Here is a 25511-nt window from a genome sequence, read left to right on the forward strand (position 1 = left end):
GATTTTCCAAGGAAAAATTGCACATGTATGGCCTGTTAAATTACAATCAGGATAGCCTGGAGAGGAAAGTTTATATCAATGTGAATGTGGTTGCCATAGTTATTAAGAGAAATAAATGGAATAGTTCTTTAATTATTAAAAATATTGGTACCTGTTTACAGTATGACAATAATATCAGCAATTATATTTACATTATAAAAACAACAAATTTTCAAAACAACAAAACAATAATACTACTCCAGGTATCAAAACTATGAATTATTTTTGCAGTACTTGACTGTGGATACCAAAGAACATAAAGCATGAAGTTTTAGGTACCTATAACTAAGGAAGCTTGTATTACACAAACAGCGTATCACATGAAAGTCAATACCTTACAAAATTTTAGAAAATCAGAATGGCTCCTGGAACACATGGTTTGGTCTTATCTTGTGGATTTAGAGTAATTCACAATGCCTCTGGAATATGGTGTTTTGCCTAATTTTGCCCTATCTTGTGGAATTTCAGCAAATGAGAACATCTGTAACATCAGGTTTTTGCCTACTTCTGCCTTACTTGGTGGAATTTTAGTAAATTGGAATGGGTCCTGGAACATAAGGTTTTTGCCTAGTTTGGCCTTACTTGGTGGAATTTTAGTAAATTGGAATGTCTCCTGGAACATAAAGTTTTTGCCTAGTTTGGCCTTACCTTGTGGAATTTTAGTAAATAAGAACGTCTCCTGAAACATGGGGTTTTCGCCCGGCTTGGCCTTGGTTTTGAAGCGGTGTTTCTTTGAAGGGAGGAGTAGAAGGCGGACCTGCGTATTACTTGCCCCACCCCTCTCTTTACTAGGGATTTCCTGTGCTTGGTGTATCGTCACTGCCATACGACCTCGCTTAGGATCATATGAAAATGTCATTTCTAAACTGCCACACTTTGAGATTAATGGAGGCTCCTTCTGTAGATCACTGACGTCAAACAAGTGTTCCTGTACACAAAATAACATTTACATATTTATACCAGAGAATCTACTCATGGATAGTCAGTAATATAATATGCTTCAACTTTAAAAGTGGAAATCATCATCAAATTATCTGTTTGCTAGTCATGGTGATATAACATGTAAATGATCATGTGACATAATGGATGATGACATCATATTACATGTTTATCCACAGGGACTTAATATTTGTCACAAAACTCCAAAACCAGTCTATATATGTTTTGTGTACAGTATGTCATTGTTATATCACAAGTAAAAACAAAATGATGTCGCATATTTAACGGTAATAATAGCTTTGTCTGCTTGAAATTTCCTTTCTTTCCTGAATGGGATCTTCATTTATCTGAATATTTCAGGAAGTTACCTCTATAACACCCTTTTGATTTCATTGTTCTGATGATAATTTATCATAGAAATATCAAAGAGTTTTAACATCCAATTCTACCTTGGTAGGCGCCCATACGACTCCTTGTTTCTACAAAATGAGTCCATTTTACCCAAGGATGCTAGAGATTAATCCAGTCAAAATCATCTGTACAGCAGGCAAAGAGTTTTGACCATGGACTATCAATGCTGTGTCGTAAGTTCACCTGTTGCTAAGACCAGGTGAGCTAATACATTCCTATATCTGTATTGTACATGAATTATCATTAAGTTACTCTATCTCCCAAGCCATCTTGTAAATTATTACTACATGACAATGTTGCACTATCGCAGGATTTATAATTGCAAATCTGATTCCTGTTCTATTCCCAGTACAACAACATGATCCACAATTATCAGGAATTATGACAGGACAATCTGTATTAAAGAAGATTGAAATAATCCCTTGTGAGATCAGCTTTATCAATATTGCAAGATCAATATTTCAGCAGGCTTAAACTACAAGTAACTAATTAGGCTAATCAGGAAATAACTAGAAGTTTTCATCAGAACACAGCCAGGTACCGTTGTATGTCTGGGCTGAATATTTGACCAATGGCAATGTGTTGTTTATCTCTCAGCCGAGTAAGTAACAAATGCTACATCAGTAACACCATGAGGTACATGCTATGTTTCTTAAGGTCATATTTTTTTTTCAATGTCAAATATGGGGATTGGAAGTCAATTTTAGGGCAAGTATCTATAGAACAGATCAAATAAATTTCATACCTTTCTATAGTGTAAAAAATCAACACGTATTAAAATATTTCCCAGATTTATGGATGATCGAGGTCACAAGTAAGCCAGTGCTACTTATATCAGCAGACATTCCTACTACTGATATATTCCATGTCATTACAAACAGATATTCTATGTCACATCAGGGCTTTTTCTCACTGGTTTGGGAAAGGGCCTTTTTGTCTCATTTTGGGAAGAAAATTGGTGAATTGGGAAAGAATTTTTCAGGAGTAACCTGCAAATTTTGGGAATTTGGCTTAAATATGAAATAGTTTCGATTGGGAATGGGGCCCATTCCTGGCCCCAAAAAGCCCCCAGAAAAAGCCCTGTACATTAAACCTAGTCTATCCAGTATAAATCAGGGTTACTTTCATCCGCAGACATTCCTCCTACTGTCATTATAAACAGATCTTCTATGTCACATTAAACCTTGTCTATCTAGTATAAATCAGGGTTACTTACATCGGCAGACATTCCTCCTACCAGAGACACTTGTTCACTGCCAGATGCAGACGGCGAGATTATCTCCCCTTGATAGGCCTGGTTGTCAAATGTTAGTTGTGCCTGTGAGCCTTTGGGTGACATTGAGACCGTTGATGCCTCTGGGGACACTGCTCCACTTCCTGCACGACTGCTCCTCTTCCCTCCCTCACTGCTGCCCTTAGGGGTCCGGGGGACACTCTCTTCATCACTTGAGTCCCGTGGGGTCTGAGGCACTTCCTCCATCGAGGAGCCAGTTTCCCCCTCATGCACCAATGATACTTTGTCTTTAGGAGAGAGGTAGGTTTTCTCTGGATACATAAAGTACAAAATTTTCTGTATTTGCCATTCACCAATTCTATGATAATGTTAACAAACCTTAGGGTGATAATTTTTCTATGTTTAAATAAACAAATCTCACATCAATTATCAAGAATTTTTCCATTTATGTTAACAACATAAACACACACACACATATATATATATATAACAAATTAACAATAAATCATAAATTTCTCCATTGATGTTAACCTAAACATACACACATATATATAACTGCATACTCAGAAATATTTCTACAGGGTCAGTAAGATCTCTTAAAGACAAGAGATCCCAGAGGGATCTTGGTACTCGCCATTGAATGACCTCTATCAATCTTTATTTAATAAAAGACCAATCTTTTCTCTACTTGAAGTCTATGAAAGACCTAAGAAGAACTTTCTGAGAAACAGCGATAGCCAATTTCAACTGTCACAAGATTTACACAAAATTATATGTCAGGTATGTCTTGCCTGTTCCACTTTGTCAGTATAGTTTAAGTGAACTCCAAAATTCACTACAATTTCAGTATTTCTTCCAAAAATAAAACAACTTGATAGTGTGGAAGCACCCTGTATAAAGTATATACATGTGTGAAAATAATTTCATTGCAAAACAAATTTCACAAAATCATTAATTATCAAACCCAAATATGTCATTTTCATCTCCAAAATAACTCTTTCTGAAAATTGAGGAGAAAAACATCTGATTTATTCCACTTTGGCTATAAACTAATTTGTAAATTAACTGGGAAAGCAATAAAGATTGTATATCAATTTCTTAAAGGTTTTTAACCCAAAAATACTTTAAAAAATTGAAATTCCTGTAAAATAGCTAGGGTGTGTTGAGATTTCAATACTACAATAAACCATATTCCAGACTTTTTCCTCTCTCTTTTTTTCTGGGTTTGGTTTAGAATAGTATTGATACTTCTTAAGAAACTCCCAGCATCCCTAATTTCCAGTCACTAGACCATAAACTCTGGATGATATTCTGGAAGGCTGTGTTGAGATGTACACTATGTGGTCTAACTATACGATGTTTGGTGGTTAAATTTGAACTGATACTTTTGGGGCAACTGATCTTAACACTAATCTAAAGTGAAGTGTTAATGCTGCTACCAACACTGCCAGTAAAATAACACCATAATCTTGTTTCATGACTTCATTGCAGGCAAAGCAAAAATCCAAAATAGCTGCCTGTTTTGAGAAATAGCAACAACAAACTTCAATTGTCAAAATCCAAGATGAAGACCTGTCAGCCATTTTTTTTTTTCACCAGACTCAAAATTTGATGGCCACAATTTTACAGACTAGGGGGAATCTGCGTATCAAGTTTCAGAAATATCTTTCAAGTACTTCTCAAAAAATAGTGATAGTAAATTTTCATAGCCCAAATCCAAGATGGCTGTCTGTTAGCCATATTGTTTTCCTGATCACTCTCAAAATCAAATGGGTATAAGAGTGAAAACATACTTTCTTTCTCAAAATCCAAGTAGGCGTACTTTCAGCCTTTTTTTTTTTTTTTTTTTTTATCAGTCCAAAAAACAAAAGAGCACAAACAGAGACCAAAATAGACCTGCATGTTTAAAAATTCATGAAAAGATCCATCCAGTACTTCTCAAGAAATGTGGATTACAAAACTTTCATTGTTAAATTCCAAGATGGCCTGTTAGCCATTTTGTTTTACTGATAATTCCCAAAATCAAAAGGCCCCAACTAACTATTGACCAAGAGAAACCTTCATTAAAAAATTTGAGAAAAAATCATTGAGTATATCTCAAGAAATATTGATATAGAATAGTTTAAGGATTGACAACTGCTAATAGGTGGATGGATAACAGATACAGGGGGTCTTAACAGCCCACCATCTGATGAGAAGAGACCCATGGGCCTTAATAATAGTCTCCTGACCAGTGTGACCTTGAAGGTAGGTCAAGGTCATTCAATTGAAAAGAAAAATTCAGTCTGTTATCAAAGCATGTCATTGTCCCTATATCATGACCTTGAGCCTCTTGGATATTGAGTCATCTAAAGATTTAAGCACATCAAGGTCATCCATTTAAACACCTTTGATAACCCTTTATCCCAGCACGAAACTGGCCCAATATCATGGTTATAAGCCTCTTGGTAAATGAGAACAAGTTGTTTAAAGATTTAACACATTTGACCCAAGTGACCTTAAAAGTCTATCAATGTCATTCATTTCGACAAACTGGGAAGTTTTACATCCCAGCATGCTACTGGCCATATATCAAAGAGAAGATTTGTTTAAGGATTTCATCATATATGAACCATGTGGCCTTGAAAGTAGATTTTAACAAACTTTGTAGTCCTTCATCCCAGCAAGCTACTGACTCAATATCATGACCATAGGCCTCTTGGTTATTAAGAAGAATTATTTGAAGATTTTAACATATTTGACCACTGTGACCTTGAAAATAGGTTAAGGTTTTCATTTCAACCATTTCAACAAAGTTGGTAGCCCTAACTCCATCCAACATGCTACTGGCCCAATATGATGGCCCTGGGCCTCTTGATTACTGAGAATAAGTTGTTTCAAGTTTTTTACACATCTCACCCATGACCTTGAAGAAAGGTCAAGGTCATTGATTTGAACATACTTTGTAGTCCTTCATCCCAGCATGCTATTGGCACAATATCAAGACCCTGGACATCTTGGTTATTGAGAAGAAATTGAAAATGTAAAATGTTTACAATGTGTGACGAAAGGCGATCACAACAGGTCACAAATAGGCTTCAATCCTGCAGATACCTATAAGACTTTCTGAAATTTAGTCATCAAAGAGCTCATAAACTGTAGCCATCATTCATGATGCAGCAAAATGAATGTTGTCTATCACTGTACAAAATAATTTGCCAGCTGTCGGAGTGAATGTTTTTATCAAGTGATATATGTGAAGCATTAAATTGTTATTTTAATAAATATGTGCAAGCATATTCCTACCACAGAATGATGAGAGCCTACCACAGGACAATGAGAGCTGTGTGAATACAAATATTTTATGTGTATAAAGGATTATGGGAATAACTGAAAGGATTATAGACTACAAACAGGACCAGCAAATGGCACGTCCTTCTATTTCTCAACTGATATATGCTCTTGACAATTTTTCAATTGATTTTTTCAGAATCATATAAGGCATGATAGATTTTGAACATTAATTTTTCAGGCCATGTCGGTGAATGTATACTCTGACAAACATTTAGTGGAAGATCTATGTCTGCTGTCACTTGTATCTATATCTACTAAAGGCAATATAATCTCATCTCTCAACTCAGGATACATGCACAACATATCTAGTATAATGAAGGAGACAGTTATCTTATCCTACAACTCAGACCAAGATTCACAAGACTAACATCTTCCAGTATAATCCAGGAGACAGTTATCTAATATCCTACAACCCAGACCAAGATTCATACGGCTATCATCTCCCAGTATAATCAAGGAGACAGTTATCTTAAGGCTAACATCTCCCAGTATAATCCAGGAGACAGTTATCTTAAGGCTAACATCTCCCAGTATAATCCAGGAGACAGTTATCTTATCCTACAACTCAGACCAAGATTCACAAGGCTAACATCTCCCAGTATAATCCAGGTGACAATTATCTTATCCTACAACTCAAACCAAGATTCATAAGGCTAACATCTCCCAGTATAATCCAGGAGGCAGTTATCTTATCCTACAACTCAGACCAAGATTCATACGGCTAATATCTCTCTGGATTACATATACCCGGTATAATCCAGGAGACAGAGTAATATACCCAGTTGATCCAGGATACAGCTAGGGTACATATTTACCCAGTATAATTCAGGAGACAGCTAGGTTACATATATACCCAGTATAATCCAGGATACAACAGCTGGGTTACATATATACCCAGTATAATCCAGGATACAACAGCTGGGTTACATATATACCCAGTATAATCCAGGATACAGCTAGGTTACATATATACCCAGTATAATCCAGGAAACAACAGCTGGGTTACATATATACCCAGTATAATCCAGGATACAACAGCTAGGTTACATATATACCCAGTATAATCCAGGAAACAACAGCTGGGTTACATATATACCCAGTTGATCCAGGATACAGCTGGGTTACATATACAGTCGAATCTGTATTAAGCGACCACTCAAGGGAAGTTGAAAAACGGTCTCTTAATGGAGAGTGGTCTCTTATTAGAGATGGTATCTTAAATTTAATAAATGTTCATAAGCTTTTTATTCGCTTTATAAATTGGCAATAATGATTTATAATATATATGAAAAATGAACCACCACTTTGAATAAAACAAAACAATTTTTTTTTTTTTTTTTTTTTGTGTAGTTTTTTTTAATAATTAATACTGTGCCAATTTTTCATCACTATATGTATTTTTTGAAATTCTTTCAGCAAAGCAAAATACATCGATTTAACATGAGAAATATATTTCATTGGTTAATTAGATTACTTTCAAATTATTTATATATTTTTTTTTAATTCCTGAAATCTTGGTCCGGATTTCCGCTGCGATTATTATTTACGTTCCTGCATTTCCTACTTTAAAATCGGCGACTTTTTTACCGGCAAATATCTGTTTTAATGTCTCAAAAAAGATAACAAATCATGATTTAACAGTAAGTTAACGGTTTATTCATTCCTTCATTGTTATATTTCGCATGCAAATTGATATATCGTATATAAAACGTCTGAAAATCGTCAGAATTCCAGACGGTCACTTCGCCTCATCTCCCATCCTTTTGCACGAAAAGTAAAACTACTTTGGTGTTATTAAGGCGAAAATGGTAATGTAAGGCATTTTGGAGACCTCTGGTCGCTTATTGGAGAGTTATTTTTATCACGGGAACGAAAAATTGTGGTCGCTGGTCGCGTAAACAGAGGGTCGCTTAATAGAGTTAAAATATATAGCGAAAACGCTCGGGAGGAATTGAAATGGTCGCTTAGATCAGAGGGTCGCTAAATAGAGATGGTCGTTTGGACAGATTCGACTGTATACCCAGTATAATTCAGGAGATTGGCCACTGTAATTCTGTAGCCTTGGGGTCTGTTTATGGCTTTATTTATAAAAGCAGTAGAGGGCAAAACATGGATACCAGCCAACGTTGTTGAGATAGGGAGCCTCATTATATGCAGTGTGAGATAGGGAGCCTCATTATATCCAGTGTCATCAGTCATACACTAGATTGTCTCCATGGTATTGTTAGCAGATTGTACCTGATGCATATCAATTCTTCAGGAAATAATTGACAGCAGTCAACATCTGAGGGAGAATATGCTACACCAACCCTAAGTAGCACATATTAAACTCAGCTGTGCTAACAATGCTAACAAAAAATGCATATCCCAATGTTTCGACCAATTATTAAAAGGTGCTGTTGCAGGAATGCTCTAAAACCGCCCACGAAGGAAATCGATCCTTTACCTAATGCCCGGATAGACATATCCATGGGGCATCTGATAGTACATATGAAAACCTTGTTCCGTTCCGGACATGCCAGAACGAGGCCATTTTGTACCAAAGTCGTAAATACCCACAAGCACACTTTATCAAGTATTTATAAGGTCAAAGTGTTATTTGTTTGTAAGGAAAATTGTACTAAATTTACATTTATATATCGGGCAACGTAATCGGATATCGATTGTATGAATCTTTTCATTAGTTTCTGTGAAATTTGACATCAAACATAAACAAGAGATCCCAGAGGGATCTTGGCGCCCACCATTGAATGTTCTTCATAGGTTCCATGTCAGATTGATCTTTTCTCTACTTTTCTCTTCTTCTAAGTCTTACTAATCTGTGTAAATTCAGAAGAAACCTCTAGTACTTTTCAAACAAGGGAAACCTATATACAAAATTTAAGATTTAGGCACCAAGGGGAACCTATATATGGAATTTGAGAAAGATTCCTTCATTACTTTCTGAGAAATAGCGATAACAAACTTCAATTGTCAAAATCCAAGATGGCTGCCTGTCGGCCATGTTATTTTCCGATTGGTCTCAAAATGCAATATGCATAACAAGGCACATGGGGGAACCTACATATGAAATTTCAGGAAGATCCCTTCATTAGTTTCTTAGAAATAGCGATAACCAGTTTCAATTTTCGAAATCCAAGATGGCTGCCCATCGGCCATGTTGTTTTCTGATTAGTCTCAAAATACAATATGCATAACTAGGCACCAAGGGGAACCTACATATGAAATTTCAGGAAGATCCCTTCATTAGTTTCTTAGAAATAGCGATAACCAGTTTCAATTTTCGAAATCCAAGATGGTTGCCTGTCGGCCATGTTGTTTTCTGATTAGTCTCAAAATACAATATGCATAACTAGGCACCAAGGGGAACCTACATATGAAATTTCAGGAAGATCCCTTCAGTGCTTTCTGAGAATTAGCGATAACAAACTTCAATTGTCAAAATCCAAGATGGCTGCCTGACGGCCATGTTGTTTTCTGATTGGTCTCAAAATGCAATATGCATAACTAGGCGCCAAGGGGAACCTACATATGACATTGGAGAAAGATCCCTTCAGTACTTTCTCAGAAATAGCGATAACAAACTGTAATGGTCAAAATCCAAGATGGCTGCCTGTCGGCCATGTTGTTTTCCGATTGGTCCTAAAATGCAATATGCATAACTAAGCACCAAGGGGAACCTACATATGAAATTTGAGAAAGATCCCTTCAGTACTTTCTCAGAAATAGCAATAACAAACTTCAATGGTCAAAATCCAAGATGGCTGCCTGTCAGCCATGTTGTTTTCCGATCGGTCCCAAAATGCAATATGCATAACTAGGCACCAAGGGGAACCTACAGATGAAATTTGAGAAAGATCCCTTCAGTACTTTCTGAGGATTAGCGATAACAAGAATTGTTTACGGACGGACGGACGGACGGAGGGACGGACGGACGGACGGACGGACCACGGACCACGGACGCAGGGCGATTTGAATAGCCCACCATCTGATGATGGTGGGCTAAAAATGATATTTCTCATAAAGTTGAATGCACATTTAAACGACATTTTGTCTAATTCAAACCCAGAGTACTATCGAATTTTGTCGATAGAAAATATCTCCATTCATTTGTGTAATCCATGAAAAAAAAATTGCGCTTCAGAATTACTGGATATGCCTCGTTTTTGCAACTTCTATTAGTCAACCCCCCATAAATCTTCATATAGATCAAAGTGCTGAAAGCACTGCATGCTAGTGAAGACATCTGTCCGGACAAGAAATACGTTGAAATATTATAGGAAACACGATTGGACGAATTCGCCTTCAAGGAAACTATTTGTTTCAAGATTTTTGTCAGGATAATGTTAGTCCCTTTCCAATTTTCCTATCTCCATGACTTTGTTGTACAACTAATGTGCTTTGTTCTTGCACATTCAGCTCATCATGTATTATTTGTGTATTTAGAACTTAATATCATATACCGTAAATATTCGGGTATAATGCGCACTCGCGTATAGTGCGCAGGTACGTTTTTGGGGTCAAGATTGAAAAAAAAAAAAAAATTGGGGGGGGGTAAATTTTTTTTTTTTTTTTCATTTTTTTTTTTTGACATGAAAATACATTGTATAACCAAAGGTACCGTTTAATTTGTAACGATTATGTTTTTCATCCGTAACAATTATTTTAATGATTACCGTAATTAGATCTTAATTACCGTGAATAAAGGCCATATTGTTTTGTGATAAATCAATTCGAATCATAATTAAATGAAACCAAACTTATAAATAAACACATTCACGCAGGTGAGTAAACAGATCAGCCTAATCCGATAATTACCGTACCAGTAATTAACCACCGAGCTTAGTACATGGCTTGATCGGAACACTTGTCATTGGTCGGAGTCGAAGTTGTTTTCATAACATTTTGCATTGAAAAATTTCAATCCTACCTTGTCCCTATAAAACCAGGCGATTTGTTCAGTGTTAGCATGATCTTTCATGGTATCTGTACCCACTGAGGTATCCGAAGGTACTTAATGATCGATTGATTCATCGACATGGGGAAGAAACGTACTGCATTCACCGCCAGAGAGAAACTCGACGCCATTGAGTATGCCGAGAAGTTTGGGTTTAGGGCTGCCGGCCGCCACTTCGACATTCCTGAGTCTAACATAAGGGCATGGAAAAATAAAGAAAAACGACTAAAGTCACAGCCTCTATCGAGACAAGCTGATCGAGGTTCGACAGCAAGGCACCCAGAAATGGAGAGCGAGTTGTACCACTACATCTGTGACCGTCGCGACCAAGGCATCGCTGTCAGTACCACAGAACTGCGCCTGCGTGCTATGCAAATACAGAGGGTTAAAACGGTCGACAACTTCAAAGCTTCCATGGGATGGGCGGTCCGATTTTTACGACGACACATGTTGAGTATACGCAGAAGAACGACCATCGCTCAGGGATTACCCGACGATTACGAGGATAAACTCATAGAGTTTCAGCGATTCATCATTAGAATGAGAGATACTCACAACATCGACCCATCGAGGATCGGGAATGCGGACCAAACTCCTCTCACATTTGATCTGCCGTCCGATACGACTATCGCCCCTACTAATAGTAAGTCCGTCTCCATACGGACGACAGGAAATGAAAAGAACCGGTTCACGGTGATGCTGGCGTGTATGGCTGATGGTACCAAACTTCCACCCTACATAATCTTTAAGAGGAAAACGCTACCACCTGGTAACTTTCCGAAGGGGTTAATCGTCAGAGTACACGAGAAAGGCTGGATGACAGAGCAGACCATGAAGGAGTGGCTTCGAATCGTCTGGGGGAGGAGGCCCATTACTCGCCAGAAAAACCTCCTAGTACTAGATTCATTCCGATGCCATAGAAGCCCCTACGTCAAACAGACTCTCTCTGATGACAACACCCAGCTCGCCATAATACCAGGAGGAATGACTAGTATCCTACAACCCCTTGATGTTGGAGTCAACAAACCCATTAAAGTCTCCCTCCGTACTGCATGGAACGACTGGATGATGGACGAGTCCAAGCATACTTTCACGAAGGGGGGTAAACAGCGAAAACCCGAGCTAACAACCATTTGCCAGTGGATATTGAAAGCCTGGGATAACCTTGACCCGCAGATTATTATGAACTCGTTTCTGAAGTGTTCGATTTCCAACCCGTTGGACGGCAGCAATGACGACATTCTGTGGAGTGAAGAAACAACTACCCGTGACTGTGGACCAGATTTGGGCTTGGATGATGATTATGACCTGTTTTACCACGACAGTGAGAGACCCGCAGATGCAGAGTTCGACCCTGTGACATTTTTTAACAGTGACGATGATGAGGAATTCTTGGGATTTTAAACCACATAGACTTGTGATCAGTGTACCGTTTAAATTCAATTAGGGACTGTGCTTTATTGTAGTGGATACCGGAACTGTAGTGCTCTAAATGGATACTTCGCAAACTTGAATTATAGACTCTAGTGCTTATTCGTGGATGTATCACTAAACGTAAACGTAAATCGTAAGTACTTACTTACTTGTAACTTAATTTTATGAACAATGGTACCGTGTGTATTGTTACAGTATGTGTGTATGAAATTATGAATTGTTATATAAATGAATAATTAATACAACTCATTAAAACATTTGAACGTATTTCATTCTTTGTTGTTTTTTTATTATTGAACAAATTGATTCATTCACGACTTTATCCATACATATACTAAGTGAAGGGAGATAATCCAATATGGCGGACCAGATAACCGAGACCAATATTGTCGGAAAATCGCTTGTTCTTGTGTATAGTGCGCACCCCCTTTTTGACACGACAGTTTTTGTCTAAAAAAGTGCGCACTATACGCGAATATTTACGGTATATATGAGTATTATATTCCTTCACAGTTACATTCTAGACACTGTCGATCATTTTTGAAGAGTGACAATGACGCTACGTTGTGTATATCAGAAACATTCAATGTATTATCTTCCCTAGATTCTGGATTATATTTATTAGCGGGCTATTTACTTCATCAGTGGCATAAACTTGGTTGGTTGAAGTGGTTTTCGAGACTGACTATGGACATAGACCCCAAGGTAGAAGAGGACACTGGCGATATGAGCACACATACCAACAGTCCTCTGACCGGTTGGACACGTACAGTAGTAATTCTGTATTGGTGGTTGTTCGGTAACTGAGTACTGGATCCTTATGTTGTATTTCGTTTGGGATTATGACGAGATCGGATTTGACATCGAATCAGGTCAGAAGAGTGTTCGTATGCCATGACTTCATAATCTCCATCTGTTGTCAAATGTTCCAATATGTATCCGGGGCCAACTTCACCTGGTACGTCACACATGCCAGAGTTTCTAGATATTCTTGGTCAAGACGTGGGAACTCGAGCTGGGCTACCTCTAGCTTCTGCCATTGGGATTTGGCTCTCCGTGAAAGATCTGGCTCTTTCTCAACACGCTCTGCTAGGATGTTGGACTTGTTTAGAAGTGACTTCATCTCCAGAGCAACTTTTTCATCTTCGGCTGCTTTTGTTGATGAAGGCTGATATATGGGTCCACGTAGCCAGTTCAGACATGCTGTGACACTTTTCAGAAGACTTTCGAGATTTTTGATGAAGTAGTTTGATGTGAGTTCAGTTTTAAAAAACCTGAATTGCTTGAAACGAGAGTGATAACTTTCGACAACCAAAACAGCAGAAGGGCATTCTTAGATGACAATGCTTTTGTACCAGTAATATGTTCGGAACATGCATCGTGTATTTGATTGAATTGATTACAATCCCAGCCTGTCCAAGCTTGGCAATCTTCATCATCCATGTTGTCGAAGTTTAATACAAGCGGTGACAAGTTATTGGACAGGTTCTGTATGATTTTGAGTAAATCGTTGATAACAGCTGGTGACTTGGTGGCTAAGTGATTAACAAGTTTATCCCTCCCTGTCAAAACCGGCTCAATGTCAGGACTGATATCCTTACCAAGAAGATGACTTGAACACACCCTGGAATTTTCAGGCATGTACAGTTTATGTTTGATAAGCAGCTGGTGTCTTGCTTTCTCACTGATGCAGCTAGAACTCCTCATGTTGTAAGTTCGACAAATGCTACATTTTCTGTTTGAAGAAGGGGCATAGTATAAATCATCTACAGAAAGATACCCGTCCAGAGTGTCAGATTCGTCAACAGAATCATCATTGTCTACGGAAGCTTTTTTCCGTTCCGGTTCATTGGCATTCTCGGATGCAGGACGTTTCTTGAGGTATCTGAGAAAGCATTTTGGACACATCTTTGCTTCTGTTGATTCAGAAAGTATGACACCTTCAGAAAGGAGAACATCTTTCATCCAGTCCTGAATTTTTCATGGATTTTTACCATCGCCAACCTGGTTGTACTTGAACTTAACTTTACATCCCAACCCAATGCAGGAGTTCTCCATTTTCCTATTTGAGACAAAGACAACTTTACTACAGAATAACTGAACTAAATAGAATTGTAAAACGTAACAGCAATTATAACAACACGCCAAGCACCATTCGCGGTGAGTAGTCAAAAGACCAAGTGGCAAAGGGAACTTTTGTGTGGCACACCCCAACGGAGAAGCTTTGAAGAAGTACTGAAGACGAAGATGGTCAAGTGAGAAAAATGATGAATCATACGTAATTCGGAACTACTATAAGTATGTTAAACATAGTAGAACATAATACATTGTCATGGACATTGTATCAAATCATTTTCATAATAAATCAATACGTTGTATTATTGTGTATGACAAGGACCACTTGTATCGCCCGTGCATTTTTTCCATATACATTTTTCAACATTGAATTACTGCCCTTATCCAGTGATTCGGCACGACTTTCTTTTGCTGGTATACAGAGGGATAGTCAAATATGTTTTTAAAACACTAACATCGATAGTACTCACATATTATCGTGCCGAATTTGCCGCTTGATTTTAAAAATGGTATTTTTCGAATTTTGGTTTTCTACGTCATCTTGTACTAAACTCGTTTGATTTTTCATGGTCAACTGTTTATCATTTTAAACTACAATGTATGTACAATACCTAGTCGTGAGAAAACCTCTCAGTGACAAACAGAAATACCACTTATGGGTCTGTGAAAAACACAGGTATGCTTGTAAACGAAAAAGTGAAGTAGATGGCGCTATGGGCGCTTATGGGTCAAGTGGAAAATAACATCTTGTTCCATATGTATTTTTCATAGCTTTACTGGAAAATATAGTCGAATTCAAGAAATCGCTGTGGGCGGTTCTGCAACAGCACCTTTAATAATTTAAATGCAAGTGAATAAATCAACAATCAAACTGAAAACTAGGAAATAAATCAACAATCAAACTGAAAACTAGGAAATAAATCAACAATCAAACTGAAATCTACAAGCACAAAAGGTTGTTTAAATATTATTCTTAAACTCATTTGACATTAATTTAACTGTTCATTTTGAAAACGGTCTTTAACGGGGAAACAGGTCAATATATATATATATATATATATCTGCCACACCACTTTCACCCCACATATAAATCAGAAAAGGGGGATTACTCTTTTGAAATATAGATGTTATATAGATTGAAATCTTTATTTCCAAATTTCCAATGAGGTTATATTACCCAAACATCAATAAATATGATCATGACAACATAACTGTATATAATTCTGTGCTTTCTCAAGCTAGGCATACCTCAGTTTTGTATCAGAAATATGTCATAGAGCTTCGAAATTACTACCGTCATTACTATACCGATGTAACAGGGGCCAAATGTTTAAGGTTTGCAAAATTTTGGAAGGAGGCTATGAGTCAAAAGCATCTCACAGATTTTTGCAAATAAAGCAAGAGAGAAGGACCCAGGGACATTCACTCAGCCTAGATCAATCAAGAAGTAGACTAGAATTTAAGAAATATTCGTTCACTCAAAGAATTGAGGACAGCTGGAATTCCTTACCAGAAAATGTCGCAACAAATTTAAACACTTTCGAAAACCTTCTGGACAAATTTTGGAGTAGTGTCAAAACATAAACACTAATATATCATTGTTTAAATATTTTCCAGACTACAATCTAAATACAGAGCTTATTATCCCTGTGTTCAGAATAACTGGAAGTTTTGACATTAGACCTAAAGTCAACAGGTGGCATTCCTCAATCTCAGGATTCGTAATAACAAGCTTACACAGTAGTGATACTGTATAATCATGTGTCATCATAGTATTAGTGTGGTGAAGAAAAAAATCATTGATGTTATACTCCAGATAATCTCTGGAACTAACTAGAACTGTCGCCAGGATGGCTGACTAATACCCCCGCAATCTGCACGAGTCAATGGTGAATAATTGAATTGGAACTATTAATTAGAGGCTAACTAAGATAATCCAGTAAAATAGTGACCAGTTGCCATAGCAACCATAATTTTGATAAAAAAAAAAAAAGTGGCATGCACATCTACACATGGTCCTCTATATTTGTGTGAAGTTTCATTGAAATTGGCCCTTCGGTTTAGGAGGAGTTGTCTGGACAAACTTAAAGTTATGGTTCTTATCAGAAAACCTGTTTATAGTGACCAGTTGCCATAGCAACCATAATTTTGAGAAAAATAAAGTGGCATGCACATCTACACATGATCATTAATACTTGTGTGAAGTTTCATCAGAATTGGCCCATCGGTTTAGGAGGAGTTCTCCGGACAAAATGCGTCTACAGACAGACGGACGGACAACCTGATTCCAGTATACCCCCCTAACTTTGTTGCGGGGGTATAACAAGCTCCATGAAAGTGGTTGTGTTGCCTGAACAGAAAGTTGGTGATTACAAGAGTTCTGGCATGGAAACAGATTTTCTATTTATAGTAGTACCCTTGACCTTTGACCTTAAGCTTTAAATTATACCAGTAAAAAAAACAATCCCATGCAAACACTTGTGGCAAGCAAAAAACTACATTAAATTTGAGTTTGATTGGCCCAAGGGAACAAATTTTCTATTTTTAGTAAGTGACCTTGACCTTTGACCTTCAGACCTGAAAAGTAATCCCAAGAAAGCACAAGGAAGATCTGCATGAAGTTTGAGATTGATCAGCCAAAAGGAACTTAGTTAACGCACGGAAACCTCTGCGGACGCTGACATAATATACATGTACCTATAAGTCTCCTACTTTGTGCAAGTGACACAAAAACTAGAACACTGACTTGGTAGAAAGAATCTAACTGATCCTGCTAGGTATTTGATCTGAACTGTAGATATTTTAGCTTTGATGAAATAAACTGCCACACAGAATTTCTCCACATGATGTGTGATAGCATTGAGGTAGGAACACAGATAATTTTGATGCCGAGACACTATCTTTGAGGTAGGAACACAGATAGTTTTGATGCCGAGACACTATCTTTGAGGTAGGAACACAGATAGTTTTGATGCCGAGACACTATCTTTGAGGTAGGAACACAGATAGTTTTGATGCCGAGACACTATCTTTGAGGTAGGAACACAGATAGTTTTGATGCCGAGACACTATCTTTGAGGTAGGAACACAGATAGTTTTGATGCCGAGACACTATCTTTGAGGTAGAAACACAGATAGTTTTGATGCCGAGACACTATCTTTGAGGTAGGAACACATATAGTTTTGATGCCGAGACACTATCTTTGAGGTAGGAACACATATAGTTTTGATGCCGAGACACTATCTTTGAGGAACACAGATAGTTTTGATGCTGAGACACGTTCTATCTTTGAGGTGGAAACACAGATAGTTTTGAAGACGAGACACGTACTATCTTTGAGGTGGAAACACAGATAGTTTTGAAGACGAGACATCATGTGCTTTGACTTGTAAATCTTACACCAGCACATACATTTCTCTGGAAGCGTCACCACGCTCAGACAACTGTGTTTCAAAATGACAAATGCAAGCTGTTCCTCCTAATGACCTGACAAACAGCTAGAAATTAACAAATACTGAAATATTTAACCACCAGAAGGGGGCATGTATGTAGTAGAAGTGATTCAGTTGTTATACAGGAGGCTGAAAAAAAATCTTCCTAGACATGTCATAACTAATACTACCAACCTGTAGGATATCTATCAATGATTGGCCCCCTTAGGATACCTAACAATGACTGGTCCCCTGTAGGATATCTATCAAGGACTGGTCCCTGTATACGTTAGGATAATATACAATATGACTGGCCCCCCTGTTAGGATATATATCAAAGCCTGGCCCCCTGTAGGATATCATAATGAATGGTCCATGCGGATACCTAACAATGACTGGCCCCCTGTAGGATATCTATCAATGACTGGTCCCTGTAGGATACCTAACAATGACTGGTCCCCTGTAGGATATCTATCAATAACTGGCCCCCTGTAGGATACCTAACAATGACTGGTCCCCTGTAGAATATCTATCGATGACTGGCTCCCTGTAGGATATCTATCAATGACTGGCCCCTGTAGGATACCTAACAATGACTGGCCCCCTGTAGGATATCTATCAATGACTGGCCGCTGTAGGATATCTTATCAATGACTGGCCCCCTGTAGGATATCTATCCATGACTGGCCGCTGTAGGATATCTTATCAATGACTGGCCCCCTGTAGGATATCTATCAATGACTGGCCCCCTGTAGGATACCTAACAATGACTGGTCCCCTGGGAATGTTTTGTTTAAGACTGGTCCACTAGAGGATGTTTATGACTGGTCCCCCTAGAGGATTATGATGACTGGTCCCCCTAGAGGATGTTGATGACTGGTCCCCTAGAGGATTATGATGACTGGTCCCCCTAGAGGATGTTGATGACTGGTCCCCCTAGAGGATTATGATGACTGGTCCCCCTAGAGGATGTTTATGACTGGTCCCCCTTGAGGATGGTCATCACTGGTCCCCCTACAGGATGATGATGACTGGTCCCCCTAGAGGATTATGATGACTTGTCCCCCTATAGGATTATGATGACTGGTCCCCCTAGAGGATTATGATGACTGGTCCCCCTAGAGGATGTTGATGACTGGTCCCCCTAGAGGATGTTGATGACTGGTCCCCTTAGAGGATTATGATGACTGGTCCCCCTTAGAGGATGTTTATGACTGGTCCCCCTAGAGGATTATGATGACTAGTCCCCTTAAATGATTATGATGACTGGTCCCCCTAGAGGATGTTTATGACTGGTCCCCCTGGAGGATTATGATGACTGGTCCCCCTAGAGGATGTTTATGACTGGTCCCCCTAGAGGATGTTTATGACTGGTCCCCCTAGAGGATTATGATGACTAGTCCCCTTAAATGATTATGATGACTGGTCCCCCTAGAGGATAATGATGACTGGTCCCCCTAGAGGATAATGATGACTGGTCCCCCTAGAGGATTATGATGACTAGTCCCCTTAAATAATTATGATGACTGGTCCCCCTAGAGGATTATGATGACAGGTCCCCCTAGAGGATTATGATGACTGGTCCCCCTAGAGGATTATGATGACTGGTCCCCCTAGAGGATTATGATGACTGGTCCCCCTAGAGGATGATGATGACTGGTCCCCCTTAGACAATAAAGAATCTGAAGTGAAGCTTACATACCTGTTACACTTTTTCTACTTTTGGAACTCTTTGTGCTCTTGGAGCTGCGAACACTCTGTGAGGTGTCTGTCCTACGAATACTGTGGGTTGTGGCGAGTGTGCTCTGGTACCGCTTAAGTACTTCATCATCGCTGTCACTGGACGTCTCGTCATCCTGGTAGGCATATGCACTCCCTGAAACATGCAAATGTCAACAGTATTATTGTGATCTATATGTTAATTACCTATAAACAGCACAGGTTCAGGTCTGCCAGGGAGGAAGTAACAATAAACAAATGTCATTTAACACCTGAGCAAACACATACATATGAAAATGGGGAATTATCATTAAATAAACCTGTAACATTCAAAACATGTCCATACCTACATGGCAAAACATACATTTCCTCACATACCTTGACAAACACAAATATCTACACATACATGGACAAACACACATTTCTACCCACACATGAACACATGCCCACACATATATGGACAGATGTCCACACATACCTAGTCAAATTTACTGAACATTGATCATGACCATTAGACAGAGTTTGGGTACAGACAGTGAGGAGTTATGTATGTACTGAACATTGACCATTAGACAGAGTTGGGGTACAGACAGTGAGGTGTTATGTATGTACTGAACATTGACCATTAGACAGAGTTGGGGTACAGACAGTGAGGTGTTATGTATGTACTGAACATTGACCATTAGAGAGAGTTTGGGTACAGACAGTGAGGTGTTATGTATGTACTGAACATTGGCCATTAGAGAGAGTTTGGGTACAGACAGTGAGGTGTTATGTATGTACTGAACATTGACCATTAGACAGAGTTTGGGTACAGACAGTGAGGTGTTATGTATGTACTGAACATTGACCATTAGACAGAGTTTGAGTACAGACAGTGAGGTGTTATGTATGTACTGAACATTGACCATTAGAGAGAGTTTGGGTACAGACAGTGAGGAGTTATGTATGTACTGAACATTGACCATTAGACAGAGTTTGGGTACAGACAGTGAGGTGTTATGTATGTACTGAACATTGACCATTAGAGAGAGTTTGGGTACAGATAGTGAGGAGTTATGTATGTACTGAACATTGACCATTAGAGAGAGTTTGGGTACAGACAGTGAGGTGTTATGTATGTACTGAACATTGACCATTAGAGATAGTTTGGGTACAGACAGTGAGGTGTTATGTATGTACTGAACATTGACCATTAGAGAGAGTTTGGGTACAGATAGTGAGGTGTTATGTATGTACTGAACATTGACCATTAGACAGAGTTTGGGTACAGACAGTGAGGTGTTATGTATGTACTGAACATTGACCATTAGACAGAGTTTGGGTACAGACAGTGAGGAGTTATGTATGTACTGAACATTGACCATTAGAGAGAGTTTGGGTACAGATAGTGAGGAGTTATGTATGTACTGAACATTGACCATTAGAGAGAGTTTGGGTACAGACAGTGAGGTGTTATGTATGTACTGAACATTGACCATTAGAGAGAGTTTGGGTACAGACAGTGAGGTGTTATGTATGTACTGAACATTGACCATTAGAGAGAGTTTGGGTACAGATAGTGAGGTGTTATGTATGTACTGAACATTGACCATTAGACAGAGTTTGGGTACAGACAGTGAGGTGTTATGTATGTACTGAACATTGACCATTAGACAGAGTTTGGGTACAGACAGTGAGGAGTTATGTATCGTTATCAATTTCATTATAATTTTACATTATTAGCCTTGTTCAAGATTACAACATAAACACATTCTATATACACATTACAGCCCTGTTTTAATAGAGATTATGTAGTAGACAAAGTGACAACTAAATTGCTTCATTCCCTTTTTCAGATGTTTATCTCCAGACGTGGTTTATTGCGATCTGGTTTAATTGGGGAAGGGAATATAAAGGGAAGTCCTGCTTTGTTCAGCGACATTGCTATGAGAGTTTTAATGCCAATATGGACAATCCTCAACAAAAACCCCACAAATTGTCACACACTAAAACACTGCTATCTGTCCGAGTCATTGGTCAGTCATCATCAGACACGTCCTCATAGATGTGCCATCAACACATCTGACCATAAACAAAGTTGTGATAGCTATATATAGGCATGCAAGCATGCTGTCAATACTGCCAATTAAGAGAAGCTGATACAGTTTTCCAGCAACTGTATAAAAAATTCACCAGGACATGTACACTGGATCACAAAACACCACACCAGACTTATCTATCAAACCAGCTTGTCAGCTCCAAATTCACTTTGGAAACAGTATGCCAGCCTCAAAGAGGCTACATGTTTGTGTATCCTTAGATTCTTCAAATGTTCAGTATGGTAAAAGTAATATACTTTCTGTTAATTGTGAAAAGTGAAAGGCAGCACAAAAGATTTCTAAAAAAGTTAAAAACAAATTCTTTTCACTAATGCTAAATACGATATCATCATCTTTCAGAATAGTGTAAACAATGTGATTGCAAATGCACGAAATGAAGATATCATAACAAGAATAGCTCATATTCCCAACCAAAGTCAATATAGAAGATAAAGACTTTGCAATTTATAGGGAGAGGCCTGTTACCAGGGTGGTACCTGTGGTACTTTATAAAGACTTTGTAGGGAGACCTGTTACCAGGGTGGTACCTGTGGTACTTTATAAAGACTATGTAGGGAGACCTGTTACCAGGGTGGTACCTGTGGTACTTTATAAAGACTCTGTAGGGAGACCTGTTACCAGGGTGGTACCTGTGGTACTTTATAAAGACTTTGTAGGGAGACCTGTTACCAGGGTGGTACCTAGCTGTGGTACTTTATAAAGACTTTGTAGGGAGACCTGTTACCAGGGTGATACCTGTGGTACTTTATAAAGACTCTGTAGGGAGACCTGTTACCAGGGTGGTACCTGTGGTACTTTATAAAGACTTTGTAGGGAGACCTGTTACCAGGGTGGTGTGGTACTTTATAAAGACTTTGTAGGGAGACCTGTTACCAGGGTGATACCTGTGGTACTTTATAAAGACTTTGTAGGGAGACCTGTTACCAGGGTGGTACCTGTGGTACTTTATAAAGACTTTGTAGGAAGGTGTTTCAACATCTATATTGTACTATATTCCTAGGGCATTAGAAAAAGAATAACAACCAATTGATAGAGAACACATATGTTACTCCAAGGATGGTATTCCTGAATCCTGCCATAAATCAGTATCTGTTTTCCAGTCAACAAGTTAAGATAATAGATTATCCTATTTCATTAGAGAAAATAACAAGAGATCTGCCTCTCACTCCCATGAACGCGTCTGATTAAAGCAATCAACAGTGACATCATCACAACACAAAAATGATAATATTAGGGTCTGTCGACTCCACATCAATCAATGGGGTAAATGAGAACACAAGATCAGATACATCAGCTCATGATCAGCATCAATCTTGCCTTCAGTCTTTGAATGGCACTTATCTAAATGAGACACTCAGGCAAGGATTGGCATTTTACACAAATTACCAACTGACATGTAACTAGCATGAAGACGATGATTAGTAGCTCATTACAATGACATGTAGACATTACATTTAACCCTATCAGAAGGCAGGTCAGGTGAAGGCTTCTAAGCATTCAACCCAATGACAACATACTATACATGTAGCATGGCTCTATGGCTTTCAATTTTAACTGATTGACCCCTATGACCTAGACATAGGTCATGGTTAATTGTCAACAGTACTGATTCATTTCAAGCAAGCCCTGGTCACATCTGGTGGCATTTTTCATATTGGCTATTCAGAAGAAATTTAGAGGTTCTATAAAATTTTGCTTCTAGCTGGGACAAATGGGCCAATGCCATCGCATTTCTTATTACATAATGATTATAAGCAAGAGGTTCAATTGGCCTGCTTTGTTCACCTGTTCTGCAGCACATCATAATAATTCACTTTTCCCTCCTGAGGAATGACAACTGGAGGTAATAAAAAAGTCTTTTATTGCTTTTATCCATTAAAATGGTGTGCATTAGTTCACAGAAATATTTCTTCATTTCAATGAGAAATTGACTGATAAAGTTAACATTGTGACAGGGAGAGAGCGGATGTTGTGTGGTAATGATACAGACAGACTGTCAGGTACATCTCCACGGTAACATCACCATAGGAATTCACAATTACCATGTTATTTCCTGAGAAGTTGATATCATCTCCGGACCTTCTCCCATATCCAAGCCAATCAATACCTGTGAAATAAATGCGAATGTCTGAGCCATTACAGCCCCACAGGGACAATGCCCTACCATCAGTTGTACAAGGGTTTCCTTCACACATTCTCTATATTTATATAAGGTGTAGCACGGTTATGACTGCATTTAGCCAATAAAACCATTAAGAGGAGCTGGAAATAAGAAATAAATACGACTATATTTGATTGTGTCACAGGAAACAAGATACCACACTGGTGACTTCTAGTGATATCAAACCTGATATCAAAATTACATCAAATTAACACAAACACACAACAAATATGCTTACAGAAGTACGAAAATCATATATCAAGTTTACATATACTTTACTTAATCTGGAGTAATCTCAAAACTATACAAAATTTACAAACAAAATACTTAGCTAATAGCTGCTATCCTCACACAAATGTCAAACATACATATTTTATCATTATAATCTTATTTTAGAGCTTTTCGAGTTGAAAGCCTAAATAAAGATTCTGTATATTATTTTCTACAATGTTTTGTTTATAGTCAAATACTGTGATCTCACAGCTTATATGTCAAGTACAGTGATCCCAAGGCTTATATGCCAAGTACAGTGATCCCAAGGCCTATATATCAATTACCATGATCCCATTAGGCTTATATGCCAAGTTACGTGACCCAAGATTTGTATTTGTCAAGTACTGTGATCCCAAGGCTTATATGTCAAGTAACGTGATCCCAAGGCTTATATATCAAGTACCATGATCCCAAGGGTTATATGTCAAGAATTGTGATACCAAGGCTTATATGCCAAGTACTGTAATCCCAAGGCTTATATGTCAAGTACTGTGACCCAAGATTTGTATTTGTCAAGTTATGTGATCTGAAGGGTGATATGTCAAGTACTATGATCCCAAGTCTTATATGTCAATTACAATTATCCCAAGGCTTATATGTCAAGTAACGGATCCCAAGGCTTAAATGTCAAGTACCATGATCCCAAGGCTTAAATGTCAAGTACTGTAATCCCAAGGCTTATATGTCAAGTACTGTAATCCCAAGGCTTATATGTCAAGTACTGTGATCCCAAGGCTTATATGTCAAGTACTGTGTTCCCAAGGCTTATATGTCAAGTACTGTGTTCCCAAGGCTTATATGTCAAGTAACGTGTTCCCAAGTCATCAGAGCCACATAGTGGACTCCTTATAACTGGTTCTCGAATGTGAATCATAAAGCGTTTCCATGGGGAGTCTATTGGATATGAACTGTAACCTGTATGTCACTTTATTACTCTACACCAGTTTCCAAGGCAAACCTCAATATTACAGGCTTTGAGGACCTCAATCAAGTTTATCATCCCCACGCACCACTGCTGCCTATGTTTGATGTGCAGACATTCCCAGAAAAATGCCAGGACAATTACTCCACATGCATGCATAATTTGTGGATTTCTGCCTTAATAACATACTTTTACCCTGAATGGTTACCAATCACATTTCTAAACTGCAATGACATGGAAAACTCCAAGCCTTTGATAATTCATAGATATATGCTTTAACATCACCCAGTAATCATCAAGCCATGAGTACAAACTGGGACTGCCAATGTAGCTCACTTCTTCCATTATTAGGCAATGACTGCATGGCAACACAATCATAGCTTTAGTTGTTTTCATTTATATATATCTGAACAAGAGATGGCTATTTGTACTTTTTGCTTGAAAAATGAAATAAGTTTTCAAAAACTGCAACCTGAAAG

At 38.3% G+C, this 25511-nt stretch overlaps 1 protein-coding gene across 2 annotated transcripts in view; it reads right to left on the minus strand.

Moving 5' to 3' along the window:
* The window catches only part of LOC117323767 (synaptotagmin-14-like), a 95623-nt gene that overhangs the window by 14317 nt on the left and 55795 nt on the right, over positions 1–25511 (minus strand). For both annotated transcript variants that reach the window (XM_033879202.1, XM_033879201.1), the window contains 3 exons: positions 19558–19731; positions 2606–2934; positions 688–967 (listed from right to left, as the gene is read on the minus strand). In XM_033879202.1, the coding sequence (XP_033735093.1) occupies positions 688–967; positions 2606–2934; positions 19558–19731 (783 nt within the window). The remainder of the gene's footprint in view (positions 1–687; positions 968–2605; positions 2935–19557; positions 19732–25511) is intronic.

Source organism: Pecten maximus, chromosome 3, assembly GCF_902652985.1.
Source record: "Pecten maximus chromosome 3, xPecMax1.1, whole genome shotgun sequence".
Lineage (NCBI taxonomy): Eukaryota > Metazoa > Mollusca > Bivalvia > Pectinida > Pectinidae > Pecten > Pecten maximus.